The sequence below is a fragment of the Neolamprologus multifasciatus genome, chromosome 15, assembly GCF_963576455.1.
Source record: "Neolamprologus multifasciatus chromosome 15, fNeoMul1.2, whole genome shotgun sequence".
Classification (NCBI taxonomy): Eukaryota; Metazoa; Chordata; class Actinopteri; order Cichliformes; family Cichlidae; genus Neolamprologus; species Neolamprologus multifasciatus.
In genome coordinates, this window is record NC_140453.1 from 21,429,432 (window position 1) to 21,450,440 (window position 21,009).

Sequence of the window (21,009 nt, forward strand, 5' to 3'; positions counted from 1 at the left end):
GTAAATACTCACAAGTAATAAGAGAGAGATCAACCACCAACTGATGAAGTAGAGAGTGTTGCGCTTGTTTTTTTCCCAACTTGTATTGCTGACAAAAATAAAGCCCAACATCCTCAGCTGTGAGCTTCTTTATAACCAGAGAACAGTTTACAGCAACACTCAGTCTGTCTGATTTAGATTTGGCATATTCACCAATTTCCCCAAACCTGAACAGCTCTGCTGTTGGTTTGTTTCTTGAAGCAAAGGCCCACATTGTATTGTTACAGGTATTCTGGTCATCCATCGCATTCAGACAAAGCAGAGTGACGTCATCTCCGAGTTTCGTAACAATGGATGTTACATTTGCAGTTCTTGCTGACAGGATTGGAGAGAAATAAGAAAATAAGTTAAATACAAAAGTTTTTTTTTAAAAAAGAAAAAGATTAAGATAGTTTAGACACAATATTATACACGTGTCCAACACTCGTTTTTTGTAGAACAATGCTTTTTTATGCCACACATTTCCTTTTCCAAAAGGAGCACTGTAGACCCTGTGTAGGCGCCTAGTGTTATTTTTTTCCTTTATTTCTTTTACTTTCTTATATTATTCATATAATTATCCTTGTGGGTATTATGCTGAAGTGGACAGGGAGTGAAGACCAGGTTGGCAAAAGATGGGAAAAGAAAATGAAGGAATAGAAAAAAAATAAGGGACAGAAGGGTTAGGGGGAAACCCTGAAGGGAAACAAAAGGGGGATAGTTAGATAGGGAAACGTCGATGATGAAGCAAACATCAGCACTTGCTGTGTCTCCAAGTGCTGCATCTGTAACAAAATACAAAATATCAAACCTGAAAGACAAAACAGAGAAAGGTACACAAGCAAACATGTCATTTTGCTGTGTGTGTTTAGGTGGGTGGGAAACTGCAACAATGCTCGCCTAAGATCCCGAGGTGGGCAGAGAATGACTGAGGAAACCCCAGACCTGAGGCCACACATCAGGATGATGTGCGTCCACCCCAGAAGGAGGAGGACATGGTGGAGTTTGCATAGCCAAGAGCAGCAGTGTCAGGGAACCAGAAGCAGCAGGCAACTGCCCACCACAGAAGCCTTAAAAAGGGATAAGTATGGGTTTGCCTGACCCACACAGCCCAAGAGTACAGTCATACCATGGAACTGTTTGCTGTGCACTAGTTATAATAATGAAGTGGATTACTGTGGAGTAGATGAAAACATAGCACAAGTTTGATTACAAAGTCTGAGAGAAGGCAACTGATTCAGAACCTTAGTAAAAATGGAAGTTAAAGAGGAACGCATTTGGTTTCCATGCAAAAAGAATTGAAAAAGTGAAAAATATTATGCCAATTGCGAAAATGGAAAACGTTTTCATATTTGGCTGGGGCTGGTTGTCTTTGAGGACAAGTGACAAAAGATCTCGTGAAGAGCCATAAAGACATCTGGTATAAAACAGTATAAAAATCTGCCTTAAAATCTGAATAAGCAAGTAATTTAAAGTAGCAGGTTTTTTTTTTTTTTTTTTTTTTTTTGAGAAACAGTCTACACATATCTTATTTACCTTAAGACACATATGAAACCCACACTGTGGGCTTGGGTGGGGTTAGGTCTGGGCACACCTGAGGCTAGCACCATGGAAAATGTATACAGTTATGTATCTGACAATGACCAAAACACTTCTCCAAGGCAACAAAAGAGTTGCTGAACTTCAGTCCTACTGACAATCTGTAGAGAGAGCTGGAGCTTTGAGTTGCCCAGCAGCAGCCAAGAAACAAAGGATTTAGAGAGTGTCTGTAAAGAGAAGAGGGCCAAAACCCCTCCTGATAAATGTAGATTTATGTGTATTTACATGTTTGAGGCTCTATGTAAAAAAGAAAAATATAAAAATAGTTAAAAGAAATAATTAAATCACGACTGGCCTCCCCAGTCTCTGGACAAGCAGTGTGGGATCATCGTGACAGAAAATAGAACAAAAGGCAGCCACCATCCAAAGAAGAGTTTTGAATGTCTTTCAAGAAGCCTGGAGAAATATTTCAAAAATTTGCAAGAAAGCTTGTCTAAGAGAGTTTAGGCTGTGTTGTACAATAAAGGTCTCCATATAAAATTGTGTTTTGCTGCACATATTTCCCATGGAAAGTGACTAAATAAACAAGTACCTAGAAAATGATGAAACAAAGAGGTACAAGAAAACTAAACTATTACATACCAAGACTAAGAAAAAGATCACCACAACAATAAACACGGTCCAAAATTCCATAAACCAAAACACAGCCCAACAACTTTACCTGTAATCTGAATCAGCAGCAATGCAAACATTTGAATCCATATGAATTCATCCATTGTGGTTCTCTGTCTCACTTCTTTCTTGTTCTTAATCTTGATGGGGCCGCATCCGATGGCTCTTTAAGATCATTTGTGTTTCCTGTGATTAGTGAGATGTCACTTCCCTGATGTTAACACACCAATGGTGTAACACATTTCAAAACCATAAAGTTATTTTTTTTATTTTTTTTCATAAAGTTATTTTTAACAGGTGCATGTTGTTTCCGTTCCCTCAGTGCTTTGTGACAATGATGTGTTTGACACCACGAAGAATTAAAAATGACTGAGGAGGCTGAATGTGTGCATGTGCATCAATGCAGCTTCCTTTAATTTTTAAAAGAGTCTATTAGGGAAAAAAAAAGTACAGAGGAAAGGCAACGCACTTTAAAAAAAAACATCCATCTTCTAAAACTTATCTGGGTTTGGTTCGTCAGAGCAAAAGTGTCAGCAGAGAAGACGACTTCCTTCATCCTGGCCCCTCTTCCAGCTCATTTAGTTGCTCCTAAGATAGCCAAGCAATATAATCTTTTTACTGTGTCCTGGGTCTGCTCCAGAACCTCCTCCTGGTCGAACATGCTCAGAATACTTCACCCTGGAGGCATCCAGCCATCCTAGACAGTTGCTATGTTGTCATGTTTTTTATAAAGTGGCTAATTTTGGGAAATTGATTTGAGCATAATATAAAAATATGTAGGTAACAAAATGAAAAATGACATGTACATATAACAGGTAACTGTGTGCCTTGTAAGTGTGCTTTTTCAGTTTTTCTGGTTTGTTTTTGTTTTACCTTAATGAACAAAATAACACAAACAAAAATGTTTTAATATTTTTCATCTGTTTTTTAATCTTCTTCATGATCTCACCTGCCTCTTCATGTGTGGGCTGAGGGGTGAAGGTAGACAGTGGCACTTCCTGTGTTAGTTATAGTCATTTCACACTTGAATAAGTGACATGCTGGAGAGTATAAATAAACAGTCAGTCATTTCTCATCACTGTCTAAGGACACTCTTTATATAGCAGCTTGAAATCATTGTATCATTGACCTTATGTTGAACCCTTGGTAAAAAAATAATCGTATTTATTGTTATTATTATTACTATGTTTTTAGTTTCTTGTTAACCCATTTGTCAGATAAAGAAAGGTGAACATTGTTTCATTTCCTGCTGTGTGTTTGTGGCAATAACGTGTTTGACATCTTCAAAAATAAGATGACCGGTGAAGTTGAATGTGTGAAAACTGTCAGTAAAAACAAACATCAACAGTTCCTCTTTCTGTTACTACTTTATATTAGAGCAATAAAATGAAGTAGAAAAGAACAGAAAGACTTATTGCTGTGAACTAAAGGGGATGTGTCTTACAACAGCAGTAGAGGCCTGCACATTTGAGCTTTTGAAAATGACCATATGAGCACCCTAAACAAGAATAGTTAACACGCTGATGATCTGAGTCATCTCGAGTTATGCTGAGCCACAGTACTTATCTTGACTATAATTAAATTTTATTTTTTGGTGGAGCTTTTCAAAAGGATGTAAATTTTATGCCATAAAGCTGGGAAAAGTTATAGTGCTAACCAGGTTTGATTCACATCAGTGTGACTGCTGTGCGTTTCTATATTAACACCACAGACATCAGGTGCTTTTTTCATGCTGTCTGATGATGTTCATGACTTTTTTTTTTTTACAGTTGGTGTTTATTTCTGGCAAAAAAACCCAACTTTGTTTATTTTTTATTTTCTTTCTAGTGAAATGTAGTGTATTGAAGTTCCCTAAAAACAAACAATCACACAAAAACCTTAAAACTGAACACAAATACATTTTATTTGGAGATTACATTATATACAGATAAATCCCAAAGTGGTGCGAGATCAATAATTAAATATGTCTTCAGTCAAACTGAAAGGAAAATAGTTTGTAACACAGCCAGTTGTTCATATTAAAATAACCTTATTACCTGTTTTAACCCTGTAACACCCAACTCTTTAAAAAAATAAATAAATAAATAAAATTGTTTTTTTTAGACAAATGTAATGAACAGTTTTGTTCATTACATTTTGAAATTATGGCAAGTATTGATCATGTTGATGAGATAGCGGTCTCAGAAACTCATGTAGCAAATATGATACAAATGGCATTATAGGGTTAAGGATGTGACCTATAAAGCAAGATGAGATGATACTGATAATATAACAGCAGTTTTTCTGTTGAGTTGATGTCGATCAGCACAATCTGATAGAAACAGCAGAGATTCGGATGCTTATTATTTTATTGAAACCTAATCCTCTTCTTTATTAAAATGCACCTGCAAATAAAATACAATAAAATAAAATGCATAAGATGTGAGATTAAGACAAATAATATTGTAATAATGGTTTTGTAATTATCTCTGCTTTAAGTTGTAATTGTTAATTCCTCTTCCTTTTTAAAGTTCTGTTCCTTGTTTGCCTAATCTGTATCTCACTGTTTGTCTTTGTGATTCTATTATTTTCTTTTTTTTTTCATCTGGTTAATTTGTGTTTTATTTTGAAGGTTAGTTTTGTGTGTAGCTTGCTGGGTAAAAACCACACCTTTTGCGTTTTAAACTTCTGAACCTCAGTCCTCTGCTGAATCAACATTTTGTACAAGAAATCTAAAGTAATCTCAGCATAATCACTTGAAGTGATATCAAGTATATCAAACATTAGAAACTCAACATTCAGGTTTTTCAGCTTTTATACTGCATTACTCAGTTATGCACTTACGGCAACTTTATCCATCTGTTTTGTTCCCTAAAATGAGAGAAGAAAGTCAATTTCAGTTACAAGTGAAAATTCTAAATCTTTAACTTTACATGATTAAATTAAATTTACCTTTAGTTCTTGTCCATGTGTTGACTGTCACAGTAGCTATTGAAAGTGCTGCTAAGCCCACAGAGACAATAATGAACCTCGAAGATACAGAAAAATCTGTAAAAAGAATAAAACCGTATATTTATTAAAATAATTTGGGTACAGTTTTTGGTTATTTTTAAATTCCTTTACTTTAAAGTAAGGTACCAAGTCTATGGACCCATATTTGTCTCAGTCTGAAGGTGAGGAGTAACTACTGGATGTTGCATGCAGTTAGCTAGCTATTAGGTAGTATCTCCTTGTGGATTACTTTGGCAGTTTCTTGAAGCTGTCCAGGCTAAATTTGAGCTGAGGAAGGACCAGACAATGCGTAACACCATCCTCAGACATGATATGCAGCTAGCTCTCCCAGGCCCGCTATTTCTTTGCCTATTGCCAAGACAATACACTCACTGCTGGAATGGGGACACTACCAGTGAGGCCACAGCCTACGAATACAGTTCCACACGAGGCGGCTTGGAGCGAAGGTCCAACTACAGGCCTCCAGAGGGACCTGCCCCCAAGAGAAAGAAGCCTCAATCCTCCTAGTAGTGAGATTGAGAGGAGATGGCCTTGAGTGGCTGTGTGAATGTGCGCATATTGTTCTGAAACAACTGCAAATCCTAAGCCTACAGGTCAAATGCTTTGTGTATCATTACAAGTCAGGCAGCGGATGCCTTTTACCACAGATACACTGCGAAAACAATGCCTCACCTACAGTGCTGCATGTCAATCAGCTAGCTGCTCACCTTTCTCTGCAAGCATTGCCAAGCATGCTCCTTTATGCCTTTCTCTAAGTGGAAATGATTACACCAGTTGCAGACAGAGCACACTGCAGGACCTTTCTCTGATTGCAGTGGCCCCTCAGTGACCAGCAAAGCAGTGGTAAACAGAGATAATCAGTCTGTTGGCAGCAAGCCCCTGGCAGCTTCCTCTCTGCAGGGACCTGCTCTCTCAGGTTAGCCTCTGAGTTTATACTATACCCTCTGTATAAGCCGTGAGACCAGTTTTCCCGTGCTTCACTCGCGTACATCAGTTTGAAGAGGAAAAAGAACTCCACAGGACTCCGATGTAAAAAGATGTAACAAAAAATTTATTCCACAGTTTGCATGTTACATCTTATCCTCAACAAAATAACCTACTACGGTGGGAAAACCATGTGGCTCTGTTCTACCCTGCTGCCGCGTATCGCTTATGCCGTATTAACTCTTTTTCTCTCTCTCCCCCCTCCCGCACCGCATGCGCTAATTTGCATATATCCGTGTTGCCCGGATTTTACTATAAACACGAGTCTTTAAGGCACATGTATTCATGGTACTACGTTACCAAACCAACACAGCAATAAAATAATTTTAGTTCCACCATAAACATGCATTTACTTCTTAAATTATTAATTACACAAACAAGCTTAACAACAGCAAAATATAAATACTAAAACATATGAACTATCTTAACTTGGCTCCCACACCCTCCCTTCACATCTTAGAAGCTGAAGATGGAGTCCTCTGTGTCAAGCCTATTTACTACACAACAACAATGACCACACTTAGAATGCATGTTTATGCAACCAGTTGCTTCCCTGCTTTGTTAATCTAGAGCCCTGTTTAAATAGAGGCTCATTCACTAGATTATGAAGGTTATCTCACTGGCCTAGAGCACCAAAGATTTTGCTTTCCCACAGGTTATAAAAGAAAATTCCACCAGGAGAATATCAGCCTCAAGGGCCTTTTTAAAGGGAGAGATGCTTGTACAACAGCTATTTTGCTTTCGTTGTACAGCTTTGTTCAGTTCTATCGTTTGGACATGACATATATATTGTACATATATTGTACTTGGTTTTTGTTACTTTTGTGCCACCTTGAAAAACATCAAAGACAAAAAACAAACTAGATAAAATAAGCAATGTGTTTGATGATTTTAGTAGTAAACAGTTTATCATGATGTTACCTGTTTCCTCAACTGCCAAGAGCTGATGCTTGACGGTGAACTGCTGCATTTTTCCTGTGTCAGTATCCGTTACTTCACACACTATGTTATATCTTGATGGGTAAATATTGTGAGACTCCAGAAAGGACAGAGTGGTGGAGCAGTCAGTTTGTGAAATCACTGTTTGTTTGTTGTCTTTGTCTACATATTGACCCTTAATCCGCCACTTCACTGTGTGATGACACTCTTCAGATGTCGACACAGAGCAGGTTAAAATGACCCAATCTCTGTCCTCATGTTCAGTTACTGTCAAACATAATTTGTGACAAAAACAGCACAAATTAGTCATGTTATGTACTCTACATGTCTAAAGGCTAATTTACACTATGGAGACCTACTCTCATAAACTGACACAGATTTAACAGTGTCTGTGAAGCTGGATTTAAGAAAAGCATGTTTAAATTTTAAGTGTTTAGAACATTTTAGTTTAGCACCATTTTGGGCCAGTGCAATAAATGTAATAAACCTAGTTACGTTTGGACTGTGATGCTGCATATAATATTGTACCTGTTTGGGTGTGCTTGTGTTGCACCCTCAGAGAGACATGACTCCATTCTCCTTTTTCTTGCAACTTTATTCTCCTCAGTTCAGTTTGGAGTTTACAGGCAGCATAGCGTATCATCAGCAAAACATCGCTTCCTCACGTCTCAGATACTGTTTGTTTTTTTGACCTTACTGATGACATCACACGTCTGAACTCTGACCTCCTGGAGCCAGTAAACTACAAAAATTAACTAGAAATGTGCTCAAAAACAAAACACAATTAAATAAGAATAGTCTTTAAAGATTTTCCCAACAATTCAGAAAAATATAAATTTTATAACTACTTTCAGAGTGCAACACCCTCCCCCACAAAATAAAAATGTTGCCACACATTTTCTTTCTAATCTTTTGACAATTTACCAAAAATAGAACATTTAACCGAAGATGAGTGAGCAAACAAGTATTTCCACACATATTACACATTACTGGGTGAGAGGCTACCATCTCTTAGTATCTCAGGACAAGTCTCTCATGGTCACGATACACAACTAAATGTTCATAGTCCTTTTGTACTGAAGGGTGGGTTATCCCTCGAAGTATTGGTGGGCCCGCCGAATCTTCGCAGTGGGACAAGGAAAATACCATTTACACCCCAACATCATGTGATTACACATTTCAAAACCATGAGTTCATTAAACCCATATTGTACCCACTACTGTCTTAACTCTTTGACGCTAGAATGATAAACCTTCCCTCTATTTATTATAGTCATAATGCTTAGAGTACCTGTTTTTCTTTTAACTGTAACATGTGTCAATACCACATCAACATGAACTGCAACTGTAATGTTACGCTTAGATTAAACTCTCTTGTGAAGTTGACTCTGTGTTTTTCTGTTATATCTATTCATACTGTAAAGGATACATGAATGATGGTGGGACAGAGGAATGATGGATGGCACTTGAAGGGCTGTTCACACTGACAGAGCACGTGCTCCATTGCTGGACCGTTGGCTGGCCTAGTTTTTCATATGTGTAGACACGCCGGGGCTGTCTCATTCTCTTTGGCTTGTGCCTCCATGTCTCAGCATCACTCTGCTCACTCTCGGGTCCAACAGCTGGAGCTTCAAAATCCTCCTCCAAACTGCGTCTCTCCTCCACCTGTTCCTCTTCAGGATGCCCCTCTGCTCTGAAAGCAGACTCAGACTACTCTCCGAGTGCTTCACTCTGGGGGCAGAAATCCTCTGCTTCTGGGTTGAGGGGTGGATCAGCATATCTGAGTGCTGTCCACATGTGACAGTCGTCTTCACTAGAACTGCCTGTGTCTGTTTGGTCAGTATCGGGCTTGGTCTGATGATGTCTTCTTGCTGACTGTCTCTGTTTGTTTCCACGGCTTTTTTCTTTCAGGCTGCTTTCGCACACCCCAGACTCGTCAACCAGGTAAGGACACGGCAACAGTAGGTTACGGTGTAACACTCGTCTTCTTCCTGTCCCCTGCAATGGCTCAACCACATACACTGGACTATCAGGACCTTTCCTTTCGGTGATGACATGAATCATATCCTCCCAATAGCTGCGCAGTTTCCCAGGACCTCCTCTGGGTGTGAGATTTCTCACCAAGACATGGTCACCTGGCTGAAGCACAGAGCTCCATGCACGTTTATTGTAGTTTTTCTGTCCCCTTCTTGCACTCTTTCTCATGTTCTGCCTTGCAAATGCATAGGCCTCTTGCATAACTCCTCTCCATTTCTCTGCATAGCCACTGTGTGACTGACTCTTCTCTTCTTCTCTTTTTGGGAAGAGCAGGTCGATAGGCAGGGTTGGTTCACGGCCAAAGAGAAGGAAGAATGGAGAAAATCCTGTTGCTTCGTGCACAGTCGAGTTGTAGGCATGAACTACTTTGTTCAAATGGTCTTTCCATCTTGACTTCTGAGATTCATCAAGTGTCCGGAGCATACCTAGGAGTGTCCTATTGAAGCGCTCTGCAGGATTGGCCTGTGGGTGGTACGGGGAGGTACGAGAATGGCTGATACCGCAGTAGCCTTGAAGCTTGCGGAAAAGATTGTTCTCAAATTCTTTCCCCTGGTCATGGTGTATTTTGGATGGGAAACCGAAGCGCATGATAAAGTCATCAAAGAGCTTTCTTGCCGCAGTCTTCCCAGACTTGTCCCTTGTCGCATATGCCTGGGCATATTTGGTGAAATGATCCACAACTACGAGTATGTATTCTTCACCTCCTGTGCACTTGTCCAAATGCAGATAGTCAATGGATATCATCTCAAATGGCGCAGAGGTTTCAATGCTCTGAATTGGTGTTCTGGTTATTCTGTTAGGCTTCTTCTTCTTTATACAGCGACACACCTGAGTGACATAGTGCTCCATTTCCTGCCTCATTTTAGGCCAGAAGAAGCGCTCCCTGGCGAGAGCGACCATCCTGTCTGCTCCTAAATGTCCCATCTCCTCATGTAGATGCTTATAGACCATGGGCTTTAATGAGTCAGGAACAACTAACTGTTTTCTCCTGGTGGTCTCACGCGTCAGAATGCCATCTCCATCAATCTGCAAATGGGGCCACTGCCGAAGAAGGTACCTAACTGCCTCACTCTCTCGCCATCTTTTCTTTATGCTTCAGGTAGGTGTGTGTTCTTTTCAGGGACAAAACTCGGTTTATGGCTATGTCTGCATCCTGGGCGTCTCTGATGTCGTCAACTGCAAACGGCTGAATTGGTTCTGAGACGATGCAGCCCTCTGGCAGCGCGTTGACATTACAGGTGACAGCTGAGATCCAGTTCATTTCTCCTGTTTTCTCTCTCTCTAGGGCTTTCCCAATACATTCAATGGCATCTTGCTGACATTCCTCTGTGCATTCCTGCATGATGTCTTCAATGGGCTTTCCTCTTCTTGATAAGAAATCTGCATCTCGATTCGCTGCCCCTGGCCTGTACTTAAGAGTGAACCGATAATCTGCCAACTCCGCCACCCAGCGGTGTCCAGCTGCATTAAGTTTCGCTGACTTCATGATGTATGTCAGCGGGTTATTGTCACTGTACACAGTAAAATGAGGCGCATGAAACAGATAATCACGAAAGCGTTCTGTTATGGCCCATTTCAGTGCCAGGAATTCCAGCTTGCCTGAATGTAGCTTGTAGTTTTTTTCTGCAGCTGTCAATGTCCGTGATCCATAGCCTATGACTCTCAGGGCAGTCCCTTGACGCTGGTACAAGACTGCACCCAACCCATCTTCAGAGGCATCTACATGAAGAACAAATGGTTTCTCTAGATCTGGATATGCCATGATTGGTGGGTTTGTCAGCTGGTTTACTATTTTGTCCAATGTCTCTTGGTGAACTGTCATCCACTGGATTGGATGGGATGGTGGCAGCTGGGCAGATTTGCGGTGGCACTCCTTACTCTTTCCACGCTGCTTGTGTTCAGACTTAGGCTTTGCTAAGAGTTTATAGAGGGGTTTGGCTGTCCTTGAGAAGTCCTGTATGTAGGGTCTGTAGTAGCTAAGGAAACCCATCAACTTTCTCACCTCTCTCACGGTTGATGGTTTATCCTGTTTCAGTGCTTGCACTGCTTCAACTTCTTTGGGGTTCATCTTGTATCCCTCTGCTGAAACCACTCGCCCCACATAGCAGACTTCACGTTTGAAAAAGTCACACTTCTGTGGCCTTAATTTGATACCACATTCTCTTTGTCGCTGTAGCACTCTCTTCACATTTTGGATGTGTTGTTCGAAGCTTGAGCTAAAGACGAGTACATCATCCAAATATGGGACACACATTTCATCCCTGAGGTCTCCATGTAGCGCTGGAATGCTGCTGGGGCATTAGTAAAGCCGAATGGGACCCTCACCCACTCATAGAGTCCCCATGGTGTTATAAATGCGGTACAGGGTCTGCTGTTCTCACTCATGAAACCCTGGTGATAAGCCTTTCCCTGGTCCAATACTGTGAACCAGGAGTTGCCCCCAAGGTTTTCCAGGATCTCCTGTATTCTCGGGATGGGATGTCTGTCGGGCAGTGTCTTTGCATTCAGGAGCCTATAGTCTACACACAAGCGAAGGCCACCATCTTTCTTCCTGACGCATACCACAGGCGAAGAATATGAAGAACAAGATTTTTGGATCCAGCCCCGATTGAGTAAGTCTTGTATGTGTGCTTTTACCTCCTGATAAAGGTGTCTGGGGATTGCATTATATGTCTTTTGCACAGGCACTTTGTCTTTTAGCTGTATCTCCAGCTCTAGATCTTTAATGCATCCCGTGTCCCAGTCATCTTTTGCAAAAACACTGCATTCCTCCCTCAGCATCTGTTTTACCTGCTGCTGTTGGTCATTTGTCAGATGGCTCAAATCCACTGGTGGGTCCCAGGGCTCAGTTTGTGTTGTCTGACTGGACTGCACTGTGGGTAAGGAAGTACTTCCGTCTGATGTCTTAGAAAGCTCACCCTCCATACATTTTACCTGTGGCATGTAGATAGCATCAACATAGTGCAGCCACCCCAGTGTAGTGCGACCACAGAGGGTGATATCATGGTCAGTCATATTTTCCACAGTCACTGCAACTTTAGCCTCACCTTCTGAGGGGAGCTGAATTAGCTGTTCTCTAACAACTAGGCCTGCTGGCCATGGTGTCTCACAGTTCGGCTCCAACACTGCATGTGACCCACTCAACACACTCTTATTTAGCCAACCACATTGCACTGTCATCATGTTACGCTTCGGGATGGTCACAGGTCGCCTTCCTACTCGGGCTATGTGGGGATGGCTGTCAGGCGTTTGTTTCTTTGGGACAGACAGGACAGCTCTTGCAGTTTTGCGCCCCACCTCGAATGCTGAGCACAATCTGTCCAGCATATGCCCTGGGGGGATACAGTCTTCACTGGTGTCATTTCTCAAAGCTAATTCTTCTATCACATTAAAGCCGATGATGGGGCATTCAATGTCACCACTGGCGACTAGGATTGGAACTTGGACAGGCCTGTTGGTCATCCCAGCCACAGCATTTTTGGACAGGCTGAACTCAGTCTCTATCCATCCTTCATATGGAATACTGGTCCCATTAGCCGCCGAGAGCTCTAAATCTCCCTCTTCGAGCAGCTCTTCCACCGACCTCATTTCAGCATCAGGCAGGTGTTTCTTTCTCCAGTTTGTCCCCACTATCGATACTTGTGAGCCGGTGTCCCACAATATTGTGGTGTCCACACCTCCTAAGAAGCCACGGACCTGGCATCTTTTGCCTACCAGCTTCGCCATTTGTTGTTGTTTACCAGTGAGGGGTGCTTTGAGGCTGAATGGGTCGGTTTGGTGCTTCTCTCCTTCAGGGTTAAGTATGATTTCGATCTTACTTGAATTAGCTGAGCACTTTTTCCTACGACAACCTACTGCCCAGTGTTCCGTACTGCCACATTTGTAACAGTGGTCACATTTGTTTCCTGTATTGGATGATTGACACTGCTGGCACTGTCTAACGTTTGTGCTCCTAGGCTGTGATTGGTATTTCCGGTCAGGTGGTTCGGCCATTCTCATGTGCTGAGGCTTAACGGTCTGCTGGAGGCTGGCAATGTGAGTGGTGAGGTTCTGCAGAGCCTCACATATAGCCTTGTTGCCTTGATCAACTTTATCCATTAATGTGTCTCGTTTGACCGCTCCACCTTGCTTGTTCTTACTGTCTGATGTGTGCATACTGCTTTCTTTCTCCACCTCTTGGTCTTCCCCACTTACTGCTGCCACTTTGATCATCTTTGCTCTTGATGCAGCTGACAGCTTATTCTTTCTTTCCATTTCCAGACTGTATGCCGCAGTCATTTTTTCCAGAAGAACCTCATCTGTGATTTTAGGATTTTGCAGGTATAGCTTCACATCAGCTCGGATGGTGTCATCATGGAGGCCAGTGAGTACTGTCTGGAGAAACTGATTTTGGATGAGCTCCAAACTGTACTTTAAACCGGACTGAACTCTCTCTGAAGCAAGAACAAGTTGTTGTCTCAAATCCATGGCTCGCACCAAAAACTGGATTGGAGTTTCTTTTGGCTCCTGTACAGCACGTGTGAGCGAGTGATACAACTCTGTGGCATCTTTCTCAATGTAATGAGTCTGTAATATTTGCCTGAGAGCTTGCAAAGTCAAATCTACTCTACTCTCAAGATAGCTTTTCAGTTTTGTTCCTGGGGTTATAGCTTGAATGATGGCTTCAACAATGTCTCCTTCATCATATCCCCTCTTCAATGCCCTCTGGATTTGTCTTTCCAAGCTAGTGTATGTTAATTTATCCTTTTGGTTTGGTTCTCCAATTTGTCCCATTATTTTCAGATCCCGTCGGTAAAGTGGGTGTACAAAAGGGACACTTTGAGTGGCGACAGGAGTGACTCGTGTAGCATTCAGATGAGAAACACTTTCTCTCTGCTCGTCTGAATTACTGGGTGCTATCACATTTTCAGCCACAGGGTGGTGCTCTTGTACCACTTGTTGAGACAACGGGGCATTACTTTCGCATCTCTTTTGCTTCACTTCATTAATTTTGTCATCTAATTCCAACAACAGAGACATTCCTTCATTTTCTCGTGCAGTAACATCCTCTCCCTCTAAGTACTGGAGAATACGCCGCCTTAGTTTACGAGGTAAGTCTTTTTCATTTTCATCCACGGCTAAACTGAGGGCAGCACAAATCTCATTCAAATCCGGTGCTAGCAGTGTAAGTAACTTTTCCTCTATCTCCTCAAGAAGTTGCTCCCAATCAGGAGACATCTGCTGTACTTTAGACATGACGAAAAACTTTTACCTTCACTGCCTTTTCTCGGAGGGATGGCACTGCCGTACGAGTTCAGGTGGGGGATAGTGAGCGAGGCTAGTCACCTGTAGTAGGGCTGGGCGATATGACCCAAAATTCATATCTCGATATATTTTACTTGGACGGCGATATAAGATATATATCTCGATATTTTTTTTTAAGCCATAAAGTAAGAACAAAAAGAGAGTTCTTAGTCAAAGCTGTGTCCCAGATGTCACACAGGCACTTTTATTAACATAGAGCATAGATGTATATAAAATTTACTCAAAAATAAATTATGAGCATTTATTAAATAATAATGCTCCATAAATAAAAGAAAACAATGTTGTTTTTGTGCATAACAAAAAGCTCACAATTGTGCAGTCAAAATGTAAACTAAAAGACGCAGAGCATAGTAACAAAGACAGATTTCACAGCTGCTCTGTTCCCAACTTCTACTGTGTGACTGACAGCATTGAGTTTGAAATCCTCTTCATAACCACGTCTCTTAACAGGTGCCATTTATGGTCCTTATACACAGTAGGGTAATATTACGTTGAAGCACAGTACGTATCACTCCGCGAGGCTCCTCGGTAGCCGTAATGCTCTGACAATCCATCAACCGGTGCTGCACCGTAGCTTACCAAAGTCGTACTAAAACATTTTTTGACAGATTGCTGAGCGCTGTGTACCACATAAAATCGCTTCGCGGCCATCAAGCACAACCAGAATTCATACATAAGGCGCGCTGTCAACTTTTGAGAAAATGAAAGGATTTTAGGCTGTGCAGCGCCTCTGGGCTGCATGGCGTTAGCGTGGTTAGCTCGTCAGCGTTGTTAGCTAGCTAACACGTTGACAGCGTCCAGCCCCACGCACGGGGCGATGCGCAGTAACTCGTTAACGGAGATTTGCCGTGTCCATCTTGTCGCTTCCTGCAGGTGAAGCGATGGGGGAGGAGGGGGAGTTGTGTTCAGTGAAGGAGGGGCGAGGCCGAGTAATGTTGCGTAAAGACAAAAGTGGACGAAAGAGAGGCAAACTTGCGGCTCCACAAGTATAGTTATAACGTAACATAGACTATATCGATATAAAGGATATTGTCACATCTTATATCTCGTATAAAAATATATCGATATTTTTTAAAAACTCGATATATCGCCCAGCTCTAACCTGTAGCTCGTCCTTCTTTGCGGTATAAACTCCAAACCGGGCGGAAACACCAAGATTATGTTGCACCCTCAGAGAGACATGACTCCATTCTCCTTTTTCTTGCAACTTTATTCTCCTCAGTTCAGTTTGGAGTTTACAGGCAGCATAGCGTATCATCAGCAAAACATCGCTTCCTCACGTCTCAGACACTGTTTGTTTTTTTGCCCTTACTGATGACATCACACGTCTGAACTCTGACCTCCTGGAGCCAGTAAACTACAAAAATTAACTAGAAATGTGTTCAAAAACAAAACACAATTAAATAAGAATAGTCTTTAAAGATTTTCCCAACAATTCAGAAAAATATAAATTTTATAACTACTTTCAGAGTGCAACACTTGGGAAAATAAACATAATTTTATTGCATAAAATAGTCCTGATTGCATTTTGTGACACAAACTGATTGTGGTGGTTAGTCAAAGTTTCTGATTTCAGCTTGTCAGTCCGTTTAAACACCTGTCACCTGACTCAAACAGGCTCTTCTACACACTGAACCCGAACATTACAGCTAACAGGTGGATTTTCCCATTTCACTGCAGCTAGCCAAACAACAAAAAAGCACTTACCGCTAAAGAGACTAATTGAGTGGACGTGTTGCTGCCAGGGCAGCGCAACAGTGATCACCTTAGACTGCTTTTCAATTTTAGTGTCCTTGTTTTACACCGAGTTACTGGTCCTGTTACTAGTTAGCTAACAAAAATGAATTTGGAGCAACCAACCAGGTGACATCAGCTTCTGTACTGGCACAAGATGTCGCTGAACATGTTCTAAAAGCTTTACCCAACTAAATTTTTTTATTTCTTAAATCCAGTTTCACAAACAGTGTTAAATCTGTCTAATATAATAAATCTGTTTAATATTCTAAAAATGGTTTAAGTTGAAAAAATATTTTAATGTAAATACTTACCAGTAATGACAGAGAGAACAACCAGTGACTCATGTTCCCGAGCATCCTCAACTTCTGCTTCTTCTGATTTGTATTGTATACAGTAATAACCACCGACATCCTCAACTGTGACATTCTTTAGAACCAGAGAGCAGTTCGCTGTAACATTCAGTCTGTCTGATTTAGTTTCGGCTTTTTTGCCAATCCGTCCAAGTGTGATCAGCTCTGCTGTTGTTTTGTTTCTTGAACAAAAGACCCAAGTGGTGCCATCACAGTTATTCTGCTGATCTATCACATTTAGACAAGGCAGAGTGACGTCATCCCCAACCTTTATAAAAATTGAGGTATAATCTTCTGGTGCTATTGTAAAAATTGAAGAGAGAAATCAAAAATAGATTAGAATATAGCACTTTTCAGAGTGAAGATCATTTTAGGTAAAAGTTTATGATAAAATTTTGATATTGTAATAATATAGATAATATTTAGTTTGACTGCTATTTAAATGTTTCCTGTGTTCTTACCTGCAATCTGAATCATCAGCGTCAGACATAAAAACATTTGAATCCATCTAAAATCATCCATCGTGCTTCTCTGTCTCACTTCTTTATTTATTCTCGATCTCAACTGTCACCGTCTCTGAACCGATGCATCTTTAAGACTGTTTGTACTTCCTGTCATTACTGACACTTCCTGACCGCAGCCCTTAGCAATATTTAGTTTATATTTTCTTTTGATGTTATGTTTTATAGATGGACTATATCAGCTTTTAACATCTCTGAAATTCACGAAGGTGTTTTTTATAAAGTGAAATTATTATAAAGATAAATTATATTAACATTTAGCAGATACTCATTGTGTACATTGCCAGAGTGTATTTGTGACAATGACATAATTGACACCCTGCAGAGAAGACTGAACAAGATGAATGTGTGAAGATTGTAAGTTAAGATAAATATTTGTGATAATGCAGTCCCTCTTTCTGTTTATTTTAGAAAGCACAAAGAACACAGAGCTGAAGATGTCATGGGCCTGGGTCTGGGGGCCCAGTGCTCATGTGTTATTTTTGGGTGTATTGAATATTATGACTTCTATTTGTCTTTCTGGATTGTTTATGGTTGTTTGTTGGCATAATATGCTCCTGGTCCCTTGTTTCCCTTTGTACACATTTGTGTGTGTGACAGCAGTGGCGTACGTGTTACACTAAGAACACAGTTAGTTCTCCAGCTCATATGATCGTGTTTTTCAGTGACTCTCCTGTTTGAATGGTGAAGGTGTTTTTGTCAGCCGGTGGATGGGAATGTACTCACTGTCGCATCTCTTGTTTCCAGGAGAATTGCAGAAACATGTGGAGGGATCAGAACACTAATGTATATATCACCGAGGAGGAGAAACACCACGGACCTTAGAGGACAATCACCGCACAGGAATTGGGCAGGGGTGCGTGAAGAACACACACACTGTGGATTGTTGCCACTGCTTTTTGGTCCTTTTTCATTGTAAATAAATCCACTGTCTTTATTCTGAAGTTTTGCATTTGGGTCCTCTTTCAACCAAGGTAAAACAAAGATAAAATATTTTAGTGGTCTGAGACTCGTGTATTCTTTATCCAGTTGTTAAGTGATGACTAGTAAAGTAGTCTGTGTTTAATATGGCTTTTGTGTTGTTAACATGTTTAATGTTTTGTATTTTCTTCTATTTAATCTCAAAAAGCTCCTAAAACAGTCAGTGATCACTGTTGACCTCCCTCGGCTTTTATTACCGCTAATCATTTATTTAAGCTTAGTTTTTAAAACCTTAGGATGTAACTACAGCCCAGCCCATGCAGCAGTATATGAATGACTAACCTCGTATTGTGGATGGATTATCTCAGTTGTTCTCCTGGCTGAAGTTTGGTCCGTTTACAGCATCCTGCCATGCGATTACATTTGTTCCTGACCACCGAGAACACTCACGTTAACTTTTATCGAGTGGGAAAAAAAGTTAGCTTGTTTATATTATGCTAACATAGCTGTGTCGCTAGCAGTCACGTAGCACATCATTATATACCAGCTATACCAGCTGTACTTTAGCCACCTCCAGCTGCTAGTCTCTCTGTCAGCCTCTCTCACCACACAACCACCTGTTCTCTCACCTCAAGTCTCAGCTTGTTTTATTTCAGTAATTTACAGAACCATGAAGTATAGTGTCACAAATATATAAGGAGAGCATAAGATCCACGTGCACAGAAACAGTCTTTATGTGGTTTATTAACGAATGTAAAAGAGAAACTGTGGTCAAAGTAGGTCAAATGGGTAGATAGGTTTAGAGTGGAACTAGAGAATAGGTATACATAGAAGAGAGTTGATTGGGAAACTTGTTTATTGGCTACCTATTTCTCGGTTTGTACATCCTCGACTCCTCTTCTTCTAAGTCTATTCAATCAAAGATGTGAGTGAAGGTCTGAACAGGATGTAATAAAACTCATACAAGTTCAAGACCTAAATATAAATCCATAATCAGAATATTGAAACACAAAACAACTATGTGTCAGGCGTTGTGGAGTGGAGGCGAGGAAGAAGGAACCCAAACGCAGGACTCGCAGGTAGGTGAAGCTGGGTGATTTATTGATGATGGAGTGAACACACAGAACAGAGGAAGGACATGGCTGGCTGGACGACTGACTGAATGAATGAATGAACGAAGGACGGACGGACTGACTGACTGGCTGACCGAACACTGGCGGAAACAACAACATAACCTAAACATCAATGACACGACAAAGAACGAATAGAAACAGAAGACTTAAATACACAGACTGATGAGGATGATAATGAGAGACCGGTGAGCACACAGCTGAACATAATCTGGCTAACGGCACGAGACGAGCTAACACAGGAACAAACAGGAAGTGACGAAATAAACTGAACGTGAACAAAACGGAAAGCACTGGGTCACCGACCCAGGAACCCTGACAGTACCCCCCCCCCCTTCAAAGGACGGCACCCGACGGCCAAAAGAGAAAAAGACCAGAACAGGGCGGGCGGAGGGGGCCCAGGACGGAGGGACGGAGTCCACAGAGAGACAAACAGTACAGGCGGGCGGCCGCGCGGCCGAGACGAGACAGTACAGGCGGGCGGCCGAGACGAGACAGTACAGGCGGGCGGCCGAGACGAGACAGTACAGGCGGGCGGCCGAGACGAGACAGTACAGGCGGGCGGCCGAGACGAGACAGTACAGGCGGGCGGCCGAGACGAGACAGTACAGGCGGGCGGCCGAGACGAGACAGTACAGGCGGGCGGCCGCGCGGCCGGCGGCCGAGACGAGACAGTACAGGCGGAGTACAGCTGAGGTGTCCCCTGCTCAGGCACCAGCCTTATTAGCCCAGGCTGCAATCTTATCCCCCTCGGTAACCCTGTCATTAGCTCAGCCATTAGCATCGCCAACCTCTGTTCATCCCTTAGCTTCCCCACTCCAGTCAGTTCCCTCACCTGCTGTTCAGCTTCCACTCCAGTCAGTTCCCTCACCTGCTGTTCAGCGTTCACTCCAGTCGGTTCACTCACCTGCTCTTCAGTCTTCACTCCAGTCCCCTGTCGTCCAGTCTCCTCCCGTCCACCAGTCCCCTGTCGTCCAGTCGCCTCCCGTCCAGTCAGTTCAGTTCCCGGACCTGCAGCCACAGCACCCAGAGCCAACTGTGAGCCCTCCTGCTTGCCAGCCAGGGGCCTCCGCGCCCGCTGGCCCTAAAGCTGTGGCTCCGTCACCCCCGGCTCCCGTGCCGTTGCCTGGGCCAGCCTCAGACTCAGCTTCAGCGTCTGCTTCTGCTTCGCCTGGGCCGGACTCAGCTTCAGCTTCTGCTTCGCCTGGTCCGGCCTCTGCTTCTGCTTCTGCTTCAGCTTCGCCTGGTCCGGCCTCAGCTTCTGCTTCAGCTTCGCCTGGTCCGGCTTCAGCTTCAGCTTCAGCTTCGCCTGGACCGGACCAGCTCAGCGGCCGCCGCCGTCTTCCTCGCGGCCGCCCGCCTGAACTGTCTCGTCTCGGCCGCGCGGCCGCCCGCCTGAACTGTCTCGTCTCGGCCGCCCGCCTGAACTGTCTCGTCTCGGCCGCCGGCCGCGCGGCCGCCCGCCTGTACTGTCTCGTCTCGGCCGCGCGGCCGGCGGCCGAGACGAGACAGTACAGGCGGGCGGCCGAGACGAGACAGTACAGGCGGGCGGCCGAGACGAGACAGTACAGGCGGGCGGCCGAGACGAGACAGTACAGGCGGGCGGCCGAGACGAGACAGTACAGGCGGGCGGCCGAGACGAGACAGTACAGGCGGGCGGCCGAGACGAGACAGTACAGGCGGGCGGCCGAGACGAGACAGTACAGGCGGGCGGCCGCGCGGCCGGCGGCCGAGACGAGACAGTACAGGCGGGCGGCCGAGACGAGACAGTTCAGGCGGGCGGCCGAGACGAGACAGTTCAGGCGGGCGGCCGCGCGGCCGAGACGAGACAGTTCAGGCGGGCGGCCGCGAGGAAGACGGCGGCGGC

General features: G+C 43.0%; 2 protein-coding genes across 2 annotated transcripts; both read right to left on the minus strand.

Annotated features, from left to right (window-relative positions):
• Window positions 1–540: 540 nt before the first annotated feature.
• Window positions 541–16,892, minus strand: LOC146502019 (uncharacterized; the record flags this gene model as incomplete). The annotated part of the gene is made up of 4 exons (XM_085133261.1): window positions 541–4,613; window positions 5,053–5,079; window positions 5,161–7,410; window positions 16,532–16,892. Coding segments are annotated over 2 exons (837 nt in total), but the record flags the coding sequence as incomplete, so codon positions are not given.
• Window positions 11,364–15,960, minus strand: LOC146502020 (uncharacterized). Its single transcript, XM_085133237.1, has 2 exons — window positions 15,586–15,960; window positions 11,364–14,504 (listed from the first exon to the last, which is right to left on the minus strand). The coding sequence occupies exon 2, from the start codon at window positions 14,412–14,414 to the stop codon at window positions 11,364–11,366; it is 3,051 nt and encodes a 1,016-aa protein (XP_084989363.1). The 5' UTR covers window positions 14,415–14,504; window positions 15,586–15,960.
• Window positions 16,893–21,009: the final 4,117 nt, after the last annotated feature.

What these genes read in the sequence shown, in the direction of transcription:
- LOC146502020 (XM_085133237.1), bottom strand. Translation starts at nt 14,414, where the DNA reads ATGTCTAAAGTACAGCAGATGTCTCCTGATTGGGAGCAACTTCTTGAG.